The following is a 13748-nucleotide window of genomic DNA, read 5'->3' as shown; positions in this document are numbered from 1 at the left end:
TTCCTGTGAGAAGACTATAAAATATGTTTGTAAAAGGAAACGAGGGGTCAGTGCCAATCAGTTGTTGCTGTTTGGAGACTTGCTCTTTTGGTTCTTTTTTTTATCTTGCAACCTGGGAGCCTTACGGAGATTTGAGGTAAGTGAGATTATGTGACTTCCTTTTTGATTAAACTTGTTTCTTAAGCCATTCTTGCTGCATCTCCACTAATTTGCTAATTAAGTCTGAGTTAAGACTTGAAGTTCTTTGTTTCTTAAATAGGAGCAGAATTTGTTCAGGACAATTTCAATTCCTGTCTGTGGGAGCTTCATGTGAGAAAGTAACCTGTACTACACAGAACCATCTCACTGGTTCCCAAAGCAGGTCATCATCCGTTCATTTTTTCCAGCCATTCAGTGTGAGGTTTATTTACAGAACCCTCACAAGCCTCTAGTATATAGACTGTTAAAGATGCTCTAGATTGGTCAACTCTAACATGGACCTGTTGACAAATGGTAAAACATTGTTTAAAAGTGACCAGGGTGGCGTCTAAAGCTGTTTCACATATAAACTTTGGCTAATTAAGTCCAGACACTGTTGGTTTTAACATGTAGCGCACAACAGGAGATTGTGTCAGATGCGTTTTCACTTTAAAACAATCAGTTTGGTTTCAGAGTTGTGTCGTTCCTATACAGCGCACATGAGGCACAATGTGACACAAAAAAACTACACTGCGGAAATCATAGCATTTTGTTTATAGCACATTAAAGCAGCATAACATGCATGATTAGAAAAGATGTGTTATTATTATAACTCTGCTCTACTGAAGGAGATTATTCAGACTTTGTGCTGTTTTGGTAGGTTGATATCTGAGCCCACTGAATCGGACATTTGTGTTCTTGTGTACAGTTCCTCTGAGGGATACCAGGGGTTGTTATTTTCCAGTATTTAGAATATGCAGTTCTAGTGTTGCAGAGGGTTTTTTTTTTTTCAGGCAAAGCAAGATTATCTACATTAGATGATCACCACCTCCTATTCAGCTTTTATGTTTATGATGGCTTCCTCCTACTGTTTTAGCAAATCTTGTCACCATCTAGGAATGAATGAAGAAGTCAGAAGGTGGTTTTCTTATCTATCAGAGCAGGAGGCTACACTTTTATGTTCTATATTAGTTTAAAGTCCAGACTTCCACTTTTGAGTTCTCTAAACAGAGTTTTGCATCTCACTAATGTTTGCTGCAAAGACAAATAAATGAGGGGGGACGGGGGGACCGACCACAAATGCAGCAAAGGAGGAAATGACAGAGAAGTTTTTAGTGCACTTCCAAAATTGCAATATGCACCAAGCAGAGCCTGATGCTTGTCCTTCCACAATTTGACCCTTAGAAAAGCAACAGAAGTTCCAATACTTACTGCTGCTTTTCATAAAATTCATCAGCACATCTCTAAGAACATTTGAAAACTTCCCTTGTTTAACAACAGCAATGTAAGTCTGAACCTGTCAGGTTTGTCCTAAATGATTTCAGAATGATATTTGACCACCTGCTCTGACAAGTCAGACACCTCTCTGTGAATCTGTTAGAAAAACTTTTGACAATATGCTCTGAGAAGTATGATTTAATAGTAACTGATACAAAACACAACATTTTGTGTTAATAAATATAATAATTTCCTTACCCCAAACAACATCACCAGGCTGCTGTTGCAGGGTACACTTAGATGTTTGCCATAAGAAACAAACAATTTAATACAACTCATTCATTTAAAAAGCTATTTAGTCACTGCTTGAAAGTTTGAGGTGGGTTTCATGCTACAAAACACTGGTAAGTAACACTGGGTTTGTTATGTGTTTTATCTGCAGATGAAGCTGTTAGTGTTGCTGATGTTGGCCCTGCCTGCTCTGTCATCAGGCAAATCAGGTAAATGAAACGTTTCCATCATAACACGATCAGTATTAGCTGTAGTTAGTAAGGCCTGCAGGTTTAAAAAAGAAATGAAAAGCTGGGTGGGTTAGGTGAAGAGAAAAAAACGACCTATGCTACAGAGCTAATATTGTTAGCAGAGAGGTGGCAGTGGTGCTCCACAGGCTGAGTTGGGACAGGGTCAGTTCTTCAGACCTGACAGGTGCACTAGTGTAAAATGATTTTATACACTTACATTAATGTCATTAACCCAAGGCATAATGAGGTCAAGTGCAATGTGGCTGCTGACAATAAGTAAATACTGTTTATATGTAAATGTTGCTGGGACACTCTCCAAAGGATCTGTCTGGATATTTTATATCTGAGGTAACTTGGACTAAGTTCAGACAGATCCAACACAGTTTTCATTTACACTGAGGCAACATATAGATAGATATACAGCTTGCTGTATTTCAGCGTTTATTTTTTTTGTTTAACCCCTTAAAGCATGTATTGCAAGCTTGAAAAAACAAACTAAGAAAAAACATTAGGTATAATGTTATATGTCATTTCTATCTTTCCCTTTTACTTCCTTCATACAGTTCTGGTACTAAACCCAAATCTAAAGGACAGGGTGCCTAAAATCTCCCCTATGAGACTGATGACTAGAGATCTAGCTCCTCTGATTCCTCTGGAAAATAAGGAAAAGCGGAGTTTGTCTCCTCCTGTGAAGATTGGTAATACCAACCTAGAATGGCAGACCTGGACTGGCTCTCTCCCAGATGGAGCTGTTTCAATTTACAATGACTACACTAAACGCACCGACTATGTCTGCAAATTCAGATGCAACGCCGGCTTCTACACCCCTGAAAAGGGTCCTTACTGCTACTACTCCCTTAAACGTAAGGAGCATCCTGCATCCAGATTTGAGATCCTAGTGAATAAAGAAAACTTTGAGTTTCTTGAATGGGAGGATGGCTCCCGTGGCTCAGTGCCTCAGAATTCAGTTAAAACTTGTTCAGGCAAAATAACTACATATGTAGGGAAGAACAAATATGGACTTGGGAAGGTGGATAAAGAGCAGAAAGTATTCTTCCTTCCCTGGGAAGGGCAAGAGTATTGGTACAATTACTACCAGGTCCTGACCTATGACACAGAGATATCCAGTGAACAAATTTCAGACGTCAAGTACAAGACTGATGAAGCTAAAATCAATATGTATCCTCTAGAGACCATGAGTAAATCTACCATTACTAACAATGAGTGCCACCCAGTGTCAAAGACAGTTACCCTCACAACGACAAGCCAAGTGGAGCAAAGCTGGAACATCAACTTTTCCATTGGATTGGGTATCAAGAGAAGCATCACTGCCCAAATCCCCTTTATTGGCACAAGCATTGAGTTAAGCTTGCAGACAACCTTCCAGTTCTCCAAGGGCACCACTCGCACTGAGTCAAACACCCACTCTGTTAATGTTCAGTTAAGTGTCCCACCAAACCACTCCTGCAGCGTCAGGATTGTGGGCCATAAGTGTGAAGCAAACATCCCTTTCACAGCTCGCATCAGCCGCACCTACAGAAACGGAGAGACCAAATGGGCGTCCATCTCTGGGACATACAATGGCATCCAAATTGGAGATGTGCAGGGTGTTGTGGATCGCTGTAAACCCACACCTAATGCCAAGTCCTGCCCTTTGAAGTAATATGGAATGACCTTCTTAGAGGAAACAGGCTTTTTTACATTTAATAAGCTAGTTCAATAAAGTAGTTTGAGTCAGTTAAACCACATGTCAGTCAGTCTTTTTATGTTGAAGTATTCAATCAGAAAGCAATTGTTTGGGAAGTATAAAAAAATATATATTTTGAAAAGTGCCACTTGTACTTTCACTCAAATTAAACTGAGACAGACGGACAGAGTATTTAACTAATTCTTGTGCTGTTGCATTATTACTATATTAATGTTTTTAGTTTTTCAAAGAGCAGTAACTAATGTCAGTGACTAGTCAGTTGATCATGTTTTCAAGTAATTTTCCCAACACTGGACTCAAAATGTCTTTAAAGAAACACAGCCCCAGAGGAAAAGATAAGAGTGAGAAAAAGAGAGGTCAAAAGAAGAAGTACAGGGAATAACAACAAAAGAAAACTAGTTAAATCCCTTATACCTAGATATATAAGAGTGAAGAAATGACACTGGGATGCACAAGTAAGAAGAGGAGATTGAAAATTGATTTTACATTGTTAAAGTAAATAATTAATTCATCACAAAAAAATGTATTAATAGTGTTTCATTAATTACTTATAGAAATCTAGAATGTGTAATGTTTCCAAGTTCACCATATCCTGACGAGTCTGCTGACATCTTTCATAATATAATGCTTTTTACTGCTTTGCTGTTAACTTTTACATCTGCTAAATAAAATAATCACCAGCAATTAAAAACACCTTTTTTGTTTTCATTAAAAATTGAATAAGGGTTGACTGAGTCAGATCCCTGGTTAAAGGTTTTTGCCATTTGGTCTAGATTCAGAAAGAAAAGTGTCCCAGCAGCTAAAATAATTTTCAGCAGCTACAACAGCTTTTACTGATGGAGTGGCTTAAGGACAAGTCACTGACTGTACTTAAGTAGCTCACTCAAACCCCTGCCTAAGTTCCAGTTTCCCTGGAACACAATAAGAACACAAGAAGGAAAACCAGTCAAGGCCATAGTCCTACACATATTCAACTCTACACTGTGTCAGTCTCTAGCACCGTGTTCATGCTGCACGTTTCCTGTATGATTCACTTTGTAACAGAAATAAATAGCAACAGCCTGTGCGATGTCTGTAATGTGTGGGAATTTCATTAATTAAGTTTCCTGATGCTGCCATAAGGCAGCCACATATATAAAGATCAGTATAAGGATCAAACTGGCTGTGAACACAGTGTGTTTAAATGGTCCACAGCTGAACTATTTATAAGTTATAATGTGTCAAATAAACATTCTACCACCACATCCTTGAACTGGTCAGAACTTACATACACCCACATATACTGGACCTTTCCATCACAAACCAATAAATCTAGTTTGTTTTGGTCCTGAGATGATGGGAGGAAGAAGAGACTTGTTTGTCCATATTTCCAAAAGGTGAGCAGTGTCTGTGCTTCCTGCTTTAACCCTTTAGTTAAATGATCAATGCCCAAATTTCCACTTTAAGCTGAGAAAATCTTTTGTATATATGGCTGCATTTTAATGTTCAAACAAGTTAGGACCAAACAAAATCGAATCTGGGGGTGTTGCAATTTTGTCATTGTTTGAAAATGTTTTCTTTACTAGACCATCAAAAATAAAGTTGACCACACACTGAGCTCCACTTTGTTGGAATGTGCAGAACAGGTGTCACATTTACCATATATTTAGGCTCAAAGGTTTATTTTGTATTTTATTGGTCATAAGAGCTCCTACAATAGGTAATTGTGTGCAGATCAGAATGTAATATGTGTACTAGTATATATAACATATTCATATTGGTCAATTAATAATCCATTAAAGTGAGGAACTAGACAAAAAATGGAAAAAAAATACACATTTAGCCTTTGTAGATGCTGTACTTTGAAGTTAAGTGGTGCTCTCAGTTTGGTTTTTCAACATCATAATACAACTTAATACCTTAATAGATATATTAATTTGAATAGTACATTTAATTGCCTGGCTCTTTCTCAACAAAGTTATAAAGCCATTAGCAAAGAGAAGCCATAGAGGCCATGGCAAATAAAATGAACAAGAAAAAGTACCAAATATGACACTTTGTGATAATAAATCTAGAATAAAAAGACATTTTAATAAAACTGCAACTGAAGATGTGAAAGAAAAAGAAAAAGAAATATAAAACTGGACTGGAATTGACAGAGTGCCTCTGACCTTGTTCTGCCTATAGTTAAAACAAGACTGGAGGTGAGAGAACAGCAATCATAGATACAGAATGTTTGTGTTGTTTTGTGATCAACGATGAATGCATAGCCAAAAATATACATTTGTCATGGCACAATAGAGAAGAGTCACAGAAGAAGGCAACAGAACAACATGTTGTGGCAATTTAGATAAAAGTTTATGTTCTGATTTAATCTTAGTCTCCAAATTTTACAAATGTTTTCAGCTGAATTCAGCTTCAATTTAGTTTTATTGAATTGAACCAAATGAATCATCTCCATAATTCCTGTTTAAAGCAGGAAGGAACAATTATTTTCATTAGTGATCACTTTTCTTTTCCAACAAATCTATTAACTATTTGAATAAATCTGGCTTGAAGTCAATGTGCATTTATTACCTTTACAATTATTAAATTAAATAAAATTAAAACCCTGGCAACTACCTGATGTGCATATAAACTAAAAACAAAAAATCTGAAAAAAAAAACAAAACATTTTAATATTAAATTCTATAAATCTATTCCAAGTTAAGTTAAGTATGTTAGAAAATGGACATCTTACCGAAAGAAGCAGACGTTGTGTTTCACCACAAATCACCACAAACCAGCTGTATCATTTGTGGTTGTTGTGTCTTAAATTACATTGAAGAACAACACTTTGAGGTGGTTTTGAATCATTTTGTGCATATTTTATGTTTCTTTGTTGTCACATCTAAATACCACTTAAAGGGCACTGAATCAAATCTCCACACCAACCATGCAATAAATGGGTTTAAGTTTAAAAGAATACAAACACGAGGCAGCTGCCAGCTCAGCAGAAAACAGGTTGGCTCCTTATTGGTGTAATACAAAGCCTAATACGAGACAAACTTTTTATGGTGCGTTTGTTTTTCTGCCCCTGATCCAAAGGGTCAGAGTCAGATTTCCTAATCACTGAAAAGTGATTTGGAAATCCCACTATGTAAACTCTTCAGTTGGTGTGTTGATGAGTTCACCAGTTTTGTTCTTTTGTATATGGAAACACTTCATGTTGACAAAACAACACATATATTACTCTAGGAACGATGCATTTATGCTAAAAAATATTATGAAGCTTCTTCATTGAGCCCACATAAATAAAGGAAGGCACTAAGGACCAAGAAAAAACAGGTTGGTTCCTAAATAAAAGAAGGAACTGTACTTGTCCTCCAGCACTTGCTCTCTACTCTCTACCGTGGTTTCTTCAAATCATCAAAAATCATTTAAAAGTCATATATAACTAACTAAAATAGCTAAAAGATAATATACAAATTGATGAAAATGTTATTGCTCCTTTTGATTTGGTGCCATGTTTACCACTGTGCTGCATTACCTGCTATTTTAACAACACTTTAAAAAACAAATACAGGTTTTAAATCATTGCATAATTAACATTAAACAAGACGCTGAAACCTCATAGTAGTAACGACATGTAGTGTGTGGCAGCTGTCCAACCATAATTTCCCCAAAAGAATCAATAAAGTTTTCATTATCAGATAACTCCGAAACCCCAATTGTCAGGAAGGAAATTTTATTTTTACACCAGACTTATTTGCATGGACTTTTCTTTAGTGGGCACTTTACATTCAAATTTACACCATAACCACTTTTGTTGCTCAACACTGTTGATGTTGTAGTCATAAAACATATGTACTGTATTGACATGATGTTTCACCAGGAGATAAGGGGAGTGACTCCTAAAATGTTCACACTGTTGGATTTGAAATGAAAAAACTAAAACTGTTGTTTCATTATCTCTTACTTTCATTATCTCTTATATGAGCTATTTATTAACTATTGAAGGTCAGAGCCCAGCAAAAGTGAAAGTACGTGTTTATATGATTCTGTCATAAAACGTGACAGGATATTAAGACACCTGTGACTACAGGTTGGTACATTTGTTCATGTATGCCAACAATGGTGAGTAGTCTTTATGGCATTCTAAAGGACTGAAGTATATTGTAAATGTTTTCATAATATTTAGGAGTAAGTTTAAACATGTTAAGTTTACAAAGTTTAACATAATGCTGCTTAATTGCTTTTTAAAGTTTTATATAATCATGTTTTGATTTTTTGATTTGAATGACTATGATTATTTTGGTTCATGTCCAGATGAAGTTGTCTATGCTGCTGCTGGCTCTGCTGGATCTGGCTGCTTTGCAGGACATGGACAAGGAAAGCTCTCAGCTCCAAAAAGGTAAAAAGATGTAGAAACAATAAGTTATATTAAAAACTTCTGAGACAGAATACTGGTAATATCAAATAATAATTTACCGCAGATTGACAATGTTTCTTCTTTACTCTTCAGTCCATAAAACATCAGGTCAATGTCATCACGTTTATCTGAAAACATCCCTTTTCTCTTTTTTAAATGCAGACTCTGTTCTAGAACCAGATCTAAGAAACATGATTCCTAATATTACTTATAATAATAATAAATAATATAATATAATAATAAAAACACAAACCTTCTGTGGCAGAACTGGCGTGGGTCTTTACCAAATGGAGCCGTAGGAATTCACAATAGTTATACTGGTCGCCGTGACTATGTCTGTAAATATGGGTGTGAGGCCGGCTTCTATAGCCCCAGCCTTGGGCCTCACTGTCGCTATGCCTATGGTGGAAAAGAGAAACTCGGTTCATCATTTTCTATTCTGGTAAACAACAACAACTTTGAGCTTCTAGATTGGAAAGAAGGTTCCTACGGTTCAGTGCCCCAGAATTCAATCAACACCTGCTCTGGGATAAATGTTTATATAGGCAAAAATAATTATGGACTTGGGAAGGTGGTTCCACAACATAAAGCATTCTTCCTCCCCTACAAAGGGAAAGAGTACTGGTACAAGCACTACCAGGTTCTGACCCTCAACAAAGGTATATCTAAAGAGCAAATTTATGATGTCAAGTACAAGACTGATGGGGTTGAAATCATTAGTTATCCCCCAGAGACCATGCGTAAATCAGCCATCACCAACAACGAGTGAACATTATCAAAGACAAACGAAGTGCAGCACAGGTGGGACACCAGCTTTTCCATCACAGCGGGTGTAAAGAGCTCCATCACTGCCAAAATCCCCATAATTGGCTCCACAGGTATTGAATTCAGCACTGAGACGACTAAGCAGTTCTCCAAGGGAACCACTGTGGTGGAGTCACACTCCCACTCTGTTTCTTTGAAGCAAGATGTGCCACCAAACCACACCTGTGCCGTCAGCATGTTGGGATATAAGTACAAAGCAGACATCCCTTTCACAGCACGCCTCAAACGCACCTATAGCAACGGCAAGACCACATGGAAGTTCATCACAGGGACGTATGACAGTGTAGAGGTTGGAGAGGTCCGGGCTGTGGTGGACCGCTGTGAACCTATTCCTGATGCCAAGCCATGTGCCTGAATGAAGGATGGAACAGGCAGCATGACTTAGTCCATGTTTATCACCTGTGAATGTAATTCTGTGAAACTTTTACTGTTGTTTTCAATTATTGTAGTCAACATTCATGAAAAATGTGCATACATGACTTAGATGCAAATTGCTCTAACAACTAACGAAGAAAGGAAAATTAACAGGGTCTGGCTTTAATTAAGATTGTATTCAATAATTTATAACATAAATGTTTAACAGTCATGTTCAATAAAAAGTTATTAAGATGCTGAGACCCTTTCTGATTATTACATCAACAAATCCATGGGATGTTTTTCTTCTTTACTTTATTCTTTTTCACTCACATATCTGTGTCACATTTTCACCTGATAGTGTGTATAACAGTAACATTAGAGTTTCAGCAGTAAGAGAAACTGCAAATGTTTGACAAGTAGTTTTGACAGTGTATATAGTTCGAATAATTCACAACACTGTCTCTGTTGTTATCAAGTCAAATGTATTAAGAGAACCAACACAGATTGTGTAATTCAGTACAAACATCTTTTTCATGAATCTGTCTTATGGCACCTTCAGTCAGGTTTCACCTTAGTTAAGTCACTCTGATCACCGTCTAGAAGACACTGACACCCTTTCTGTGACACAGACTTTGTGTAGAACATGAAAGAAGAACTGTTGTGATAATAAAACATTTATTGAATAATACAAATCTGATTCCATTGTGACTGAACATTAGGCATTGGGACTGAGGGAAAATGTCTGAAGCTAAATAGTTATTCAAAAGCAATAAAGGATTTTCTCATTGTCAAGCCAAAGCTAGCTTCTAGCAGAGCAGTGTAAACAAAATCTGTGTGTCTTCTAAAAATGTTATTCAAGATTCAAAAAAACTATTAAATAAATCAATAAAAGTATTGTTGACACAACGTAGATGCAGTTTACTGTATCAAAATGTAAAAATAAATGTTCTGTCCTTGTTAATGCAAAGCCACAGCTGACTATTTAATTAACAAGTTAGATTCTGCAGCTTTAAAAAGTAGGAATATTTTGGAGAAAATTTTATGTATCTTACTGATCTTGATCTTCACCCATGCTGCCCTTTCGTCCATCACCAGAAAAATGAGGCCCAATTCACACCTGCACCAGGTTGGACACACCTAGCAACCCACTTTAGGGAAGAGGTGTTGACAGGGGTGTGACTACGACATCCTTTTACATCCTCCCCTTCCATTGTTTCACCTAACAAGCTCATTTAGGCCAAGAGGTGGAGTGGAACCAAAGCTGGAGCATAAATTTGTGGCCTTCTAACAAAAAGAAGTCCAGTTGCCAAGACTCAACTTTCACACAGACTGATACTGTACCTTGAAAAATATGATATGGTATAATATAATAAAAAAAACAGGAAGCACAAATACAAATGTGTTTGTAAGAGAATCACACACATATAACTAATGAAGGTCTAGGTTCAGTTTTTTTGTCTTTATTTGGTTTTGTATATAGCGTATGTTAACAATAAGGACATATTTATGGTAAATGTCTGTTTTCTTAACAGAACCTTCAAGAAAAAATCTGAAACAGTTCTTCTATTTTATCTGATGCAAAGATTTTGCCCTGAGGATGGACTGATGTCTCAATATGTTGGTGAAATTGGTGGTTCAATTCTAGGTTTCCTTATGATTCGTGTCTACAAAGAATTTTGATTGATAAACTATGATTTATCTAGAAATAACATAAAATGCTTCATCTTCAAATCAATCCAAGAAGTCCAGTGCTAAATTGATGTTCGATTGACCTCTGAGAAAACCAGTCTGTGGTTCGCTGAGAACTAGTCATTTCCTCTTTTAGACTAAAAACAATGAAGTGGGAAAATAATTTGTAATCTTCAGTGACCAGTGTCAAAGGTCTCTGATTCTTAAGTACTTTTTTCCTTCCTGTTTTATGGTAGGTGTCAGATTTATTTGTACAACATGCTCATGGCATAGAACAACAACTCTTTAATGTTTTGCCAAAAGAATTGTAATTGTTCAAAGATAACCCTTTTTGAAATCTGAGATTAGTTTGACTGCATTGTCCAGTTCAAACTATTCAGTTTCAGAATCACACATCTCATATTCTTTATTTAATAAACTTACTTGAGTTTAGTTTAGCGGTATTTGCTGTTTTTTTTTTTTTTTTTTTTTTTGATGCTATCCCATCAGGTTAATCTACTTTTTTTTATATGTATCGACATTGAAATGGCGGATTAAAAACTGTTGACAAATGAATAAAATGAAAGAATAAACACTTATTAGAGCACCTGGTCATATATAAAGCTGCTGTTTTAAATTGGTCTTAAATGGGACAAGTTACCAGAGGTTTGACTGATTAACAAAATCAAAGAGATCTCATTTAAATTAAAATGAAGTTGAATTAACTGAATTAAGTTCTGAGACTGAACTGTTGCTGTGTCAAACCATAAGTTCAGTCACATTCCACTATAATACTTCTTCTATTATTATAATGGTCCTTTGTTGTCCTTTAGTACATTTCTGCTGATTAGGACCAATTAAGGGCAACTGATCATTGGTAGACATATCCTACAACATCTACTACTACATCACTTTATTCAATATGTATTTTCCAAGTTCAGTATAATATTATCATATATATTATATGTTATTGTAACTTAGAGTTATTTGTGGTTTGTACCATTAGCAATAGTGCACATTTGATATACAAACAGGTGAATTTGTGCTGGTTGAGCAGACTAACGGTGCATCTGTGACAGATGGAATAATAGGTACCATGCACACAGATTCAGTAGTATCACCCAATGATCTCACAGTTAGTGCATTTTGTTGTTACTGTCAGTCTGAGCAGCTGAAACACTGTATTTTTGTGTTATGTTTCAAGACAGTATCACTCGAATAGTGGGTGTGTTAAGAGTAGATGTAGTTACAGAAAGAGTCCAGCAGATGGAGCTAAAACTCTCTAAGGTTTGCTGAGGTTGCCTCCCTCATACACACGAGCTGGGGAGAAGTTGTGTTGTGTATCTTTAATATTTATACCTCCCTTTTCAAGATCAGAGAATGTGTTTACAGTTTGGTAAACCACATCAACAGATAGCAATGTTCTCCCCTGTGCTCCACATGGGACAGTTCTCTTCATTTCTCTTCACCTTGTATACCTCAGACTTCAGGTACAACTCAGAGTCCTGTCATCTTCAGACGTTCTCTGATGACTTTGCTGTTGTAGGATGGATTAAGGGTGGAGTTGTCACAGAGTACCGGGGGGTGGTGAACTCATCAGCACTACAAAAAGGCTCAGTGTCGGATGTACTTTCTGAGGAGACTCAGGTTCTTCTGAAGCAGCACCATGATGCGGATGTTTTATGAGTCTGTGGTTCCAGTGTCATCTTCTATGCTGTGATCTGCTGGGGCGGCAACATGAAGGTGTCAGACACTAACAGGCTGAACAAACTGATTAGGAGGGCTGGCTCTGTTCTGGGGGTGGAGCTGGACCCTCTACATGTTGTGGCTGGGAGTAGGATGCTGTCCAAATTTCTCCTAATCCTGGACAATCCCTCCCACCCACAGTGTGCTGCTGGACAGAGGAGCACATTCAGTCAAAGACTTATTAACATTAAGAGCTCCAGTGAGCACCACAGGAGGTCATTTCTACCTGTGGCCAACAATCTGTACAAATCCTCCCCCCTCTGTAAGGGGGTGGGGGAAGTGATAGTTCTGTCTTATACTTGCTGTCATTCCACTATAGGCTATAAACATTGACCTATTTTCATTCTATTTTACATATTTTACATATTCTGTACACATATTGGGTTTCTGTATTGATGTTATTGGTTATGTTGTTTCGATTCCTCCCTTTGCCCCTGTCTGTGGCTTTTGTTTGGTCTCACTCTCCTACCAACCCATATATGAACTTCCTCTTCCTTCACTCTCCACTCACCAGACTAATTACTGACTCGTTTCATCTGTGCTTCCCTTTGCTTCATAAGCACCCCTCAGTCCTTTTTTTTTTTTTTTTTTTTTTTTTTGCTGGTTTGTTGCGCATTTCACATGGATGTACTCCACTTGTTTGTTCGTTGGTCAGTTGGTCTTTCACACAGTCATTTTGGTTAACTCTGGACTCTCTGTCTGTTTCACCCCGGACTGCACTTCAGGTTATTGGGCAGTTTATTGTGAGTTTGTTTGTGAGTTGCCTGCCTTTTGCAGTGTATTTTCCGTTGTTACTTTGTCCTGTTGGCTTTGTATGTTTGTTCCTGTTTAGCCTGCCTTCCGAAGTGATTTTGTTTGTTACATCTAGTTTGTCTGTTAGTTTTTGTTCACATTAGTGTGTAGTTTTTCGTTGTTACTTTGTATGTCTGTTTATGGTATTTATCCCCCGTGTTATTGTCTCTGTTTAAGTTGATACTTTATTTTGTGTTCCCTGTGTCCCCTGCCTTCTTGTGATAAATAACCTTTTGATTTATGCTCGTCCTCCCTCGTATGTTTGGCAGTCCGAAACGTGTACTTATGTTGATGTGGATCTTTCCAGGTTGTGGTTCTTTTTTTCCTGTGTTGAGAACAACTGTAA

The 13748-nt window shown here is 37.1% G+C and overlaps 1 protein-coding gene and 1 pseudogene across 1 annotated transcript; both read left to right on the top strand.

Moving 5' to 3' along the window:
- The first annotated feature begins 25 nt into the window (after window positions 1-25).
- LOC113151025 (natterin-3-like) lies at window positions 26-3644 on the top strand. The gene is made up of 3 exons (XM_026343827.1): window positions 26-136; window positions 1838-1895; window positions 2480-3644. Exons 2-3 carry the CDS (start codon window positions 1838-1840, stop codon window positions 3577-3579), a joined length of 1158 nt encoding a protein of 385 aa, XP_026199612.1. The 5' UTR covers window positions 26-136; the 3' UTR covers window positions 3580-3644.
- Window positions 3645-7911: 4267 nt separating this feature from the next.
- LOC113151081 lies at window positions 7912-9194 on the top strand (annotated as a pseudogene).
- Window positions 9195-13748: the final 4554 nt, after the last annotated feature.

Source organism: Anabas testudineus, chromosome 9 (assembly GCF_900324465.2).
Source record: "Anabas testudineus chromosome 9, fAnaTes1.2, whole genome shotgun sequence".
Classification (NCBI taxonomy): domain Eukaryota; kingdom Metazoa; phylum Chordata; class Actinopteri; order Anabantiformes; family Anabantidae; genus Anabas; species Anabas testudineus.
Note: the sequence above shows the minus strand (reverse complement) of the source record. Positions and strands in the feature narration are given on the sequence as shown.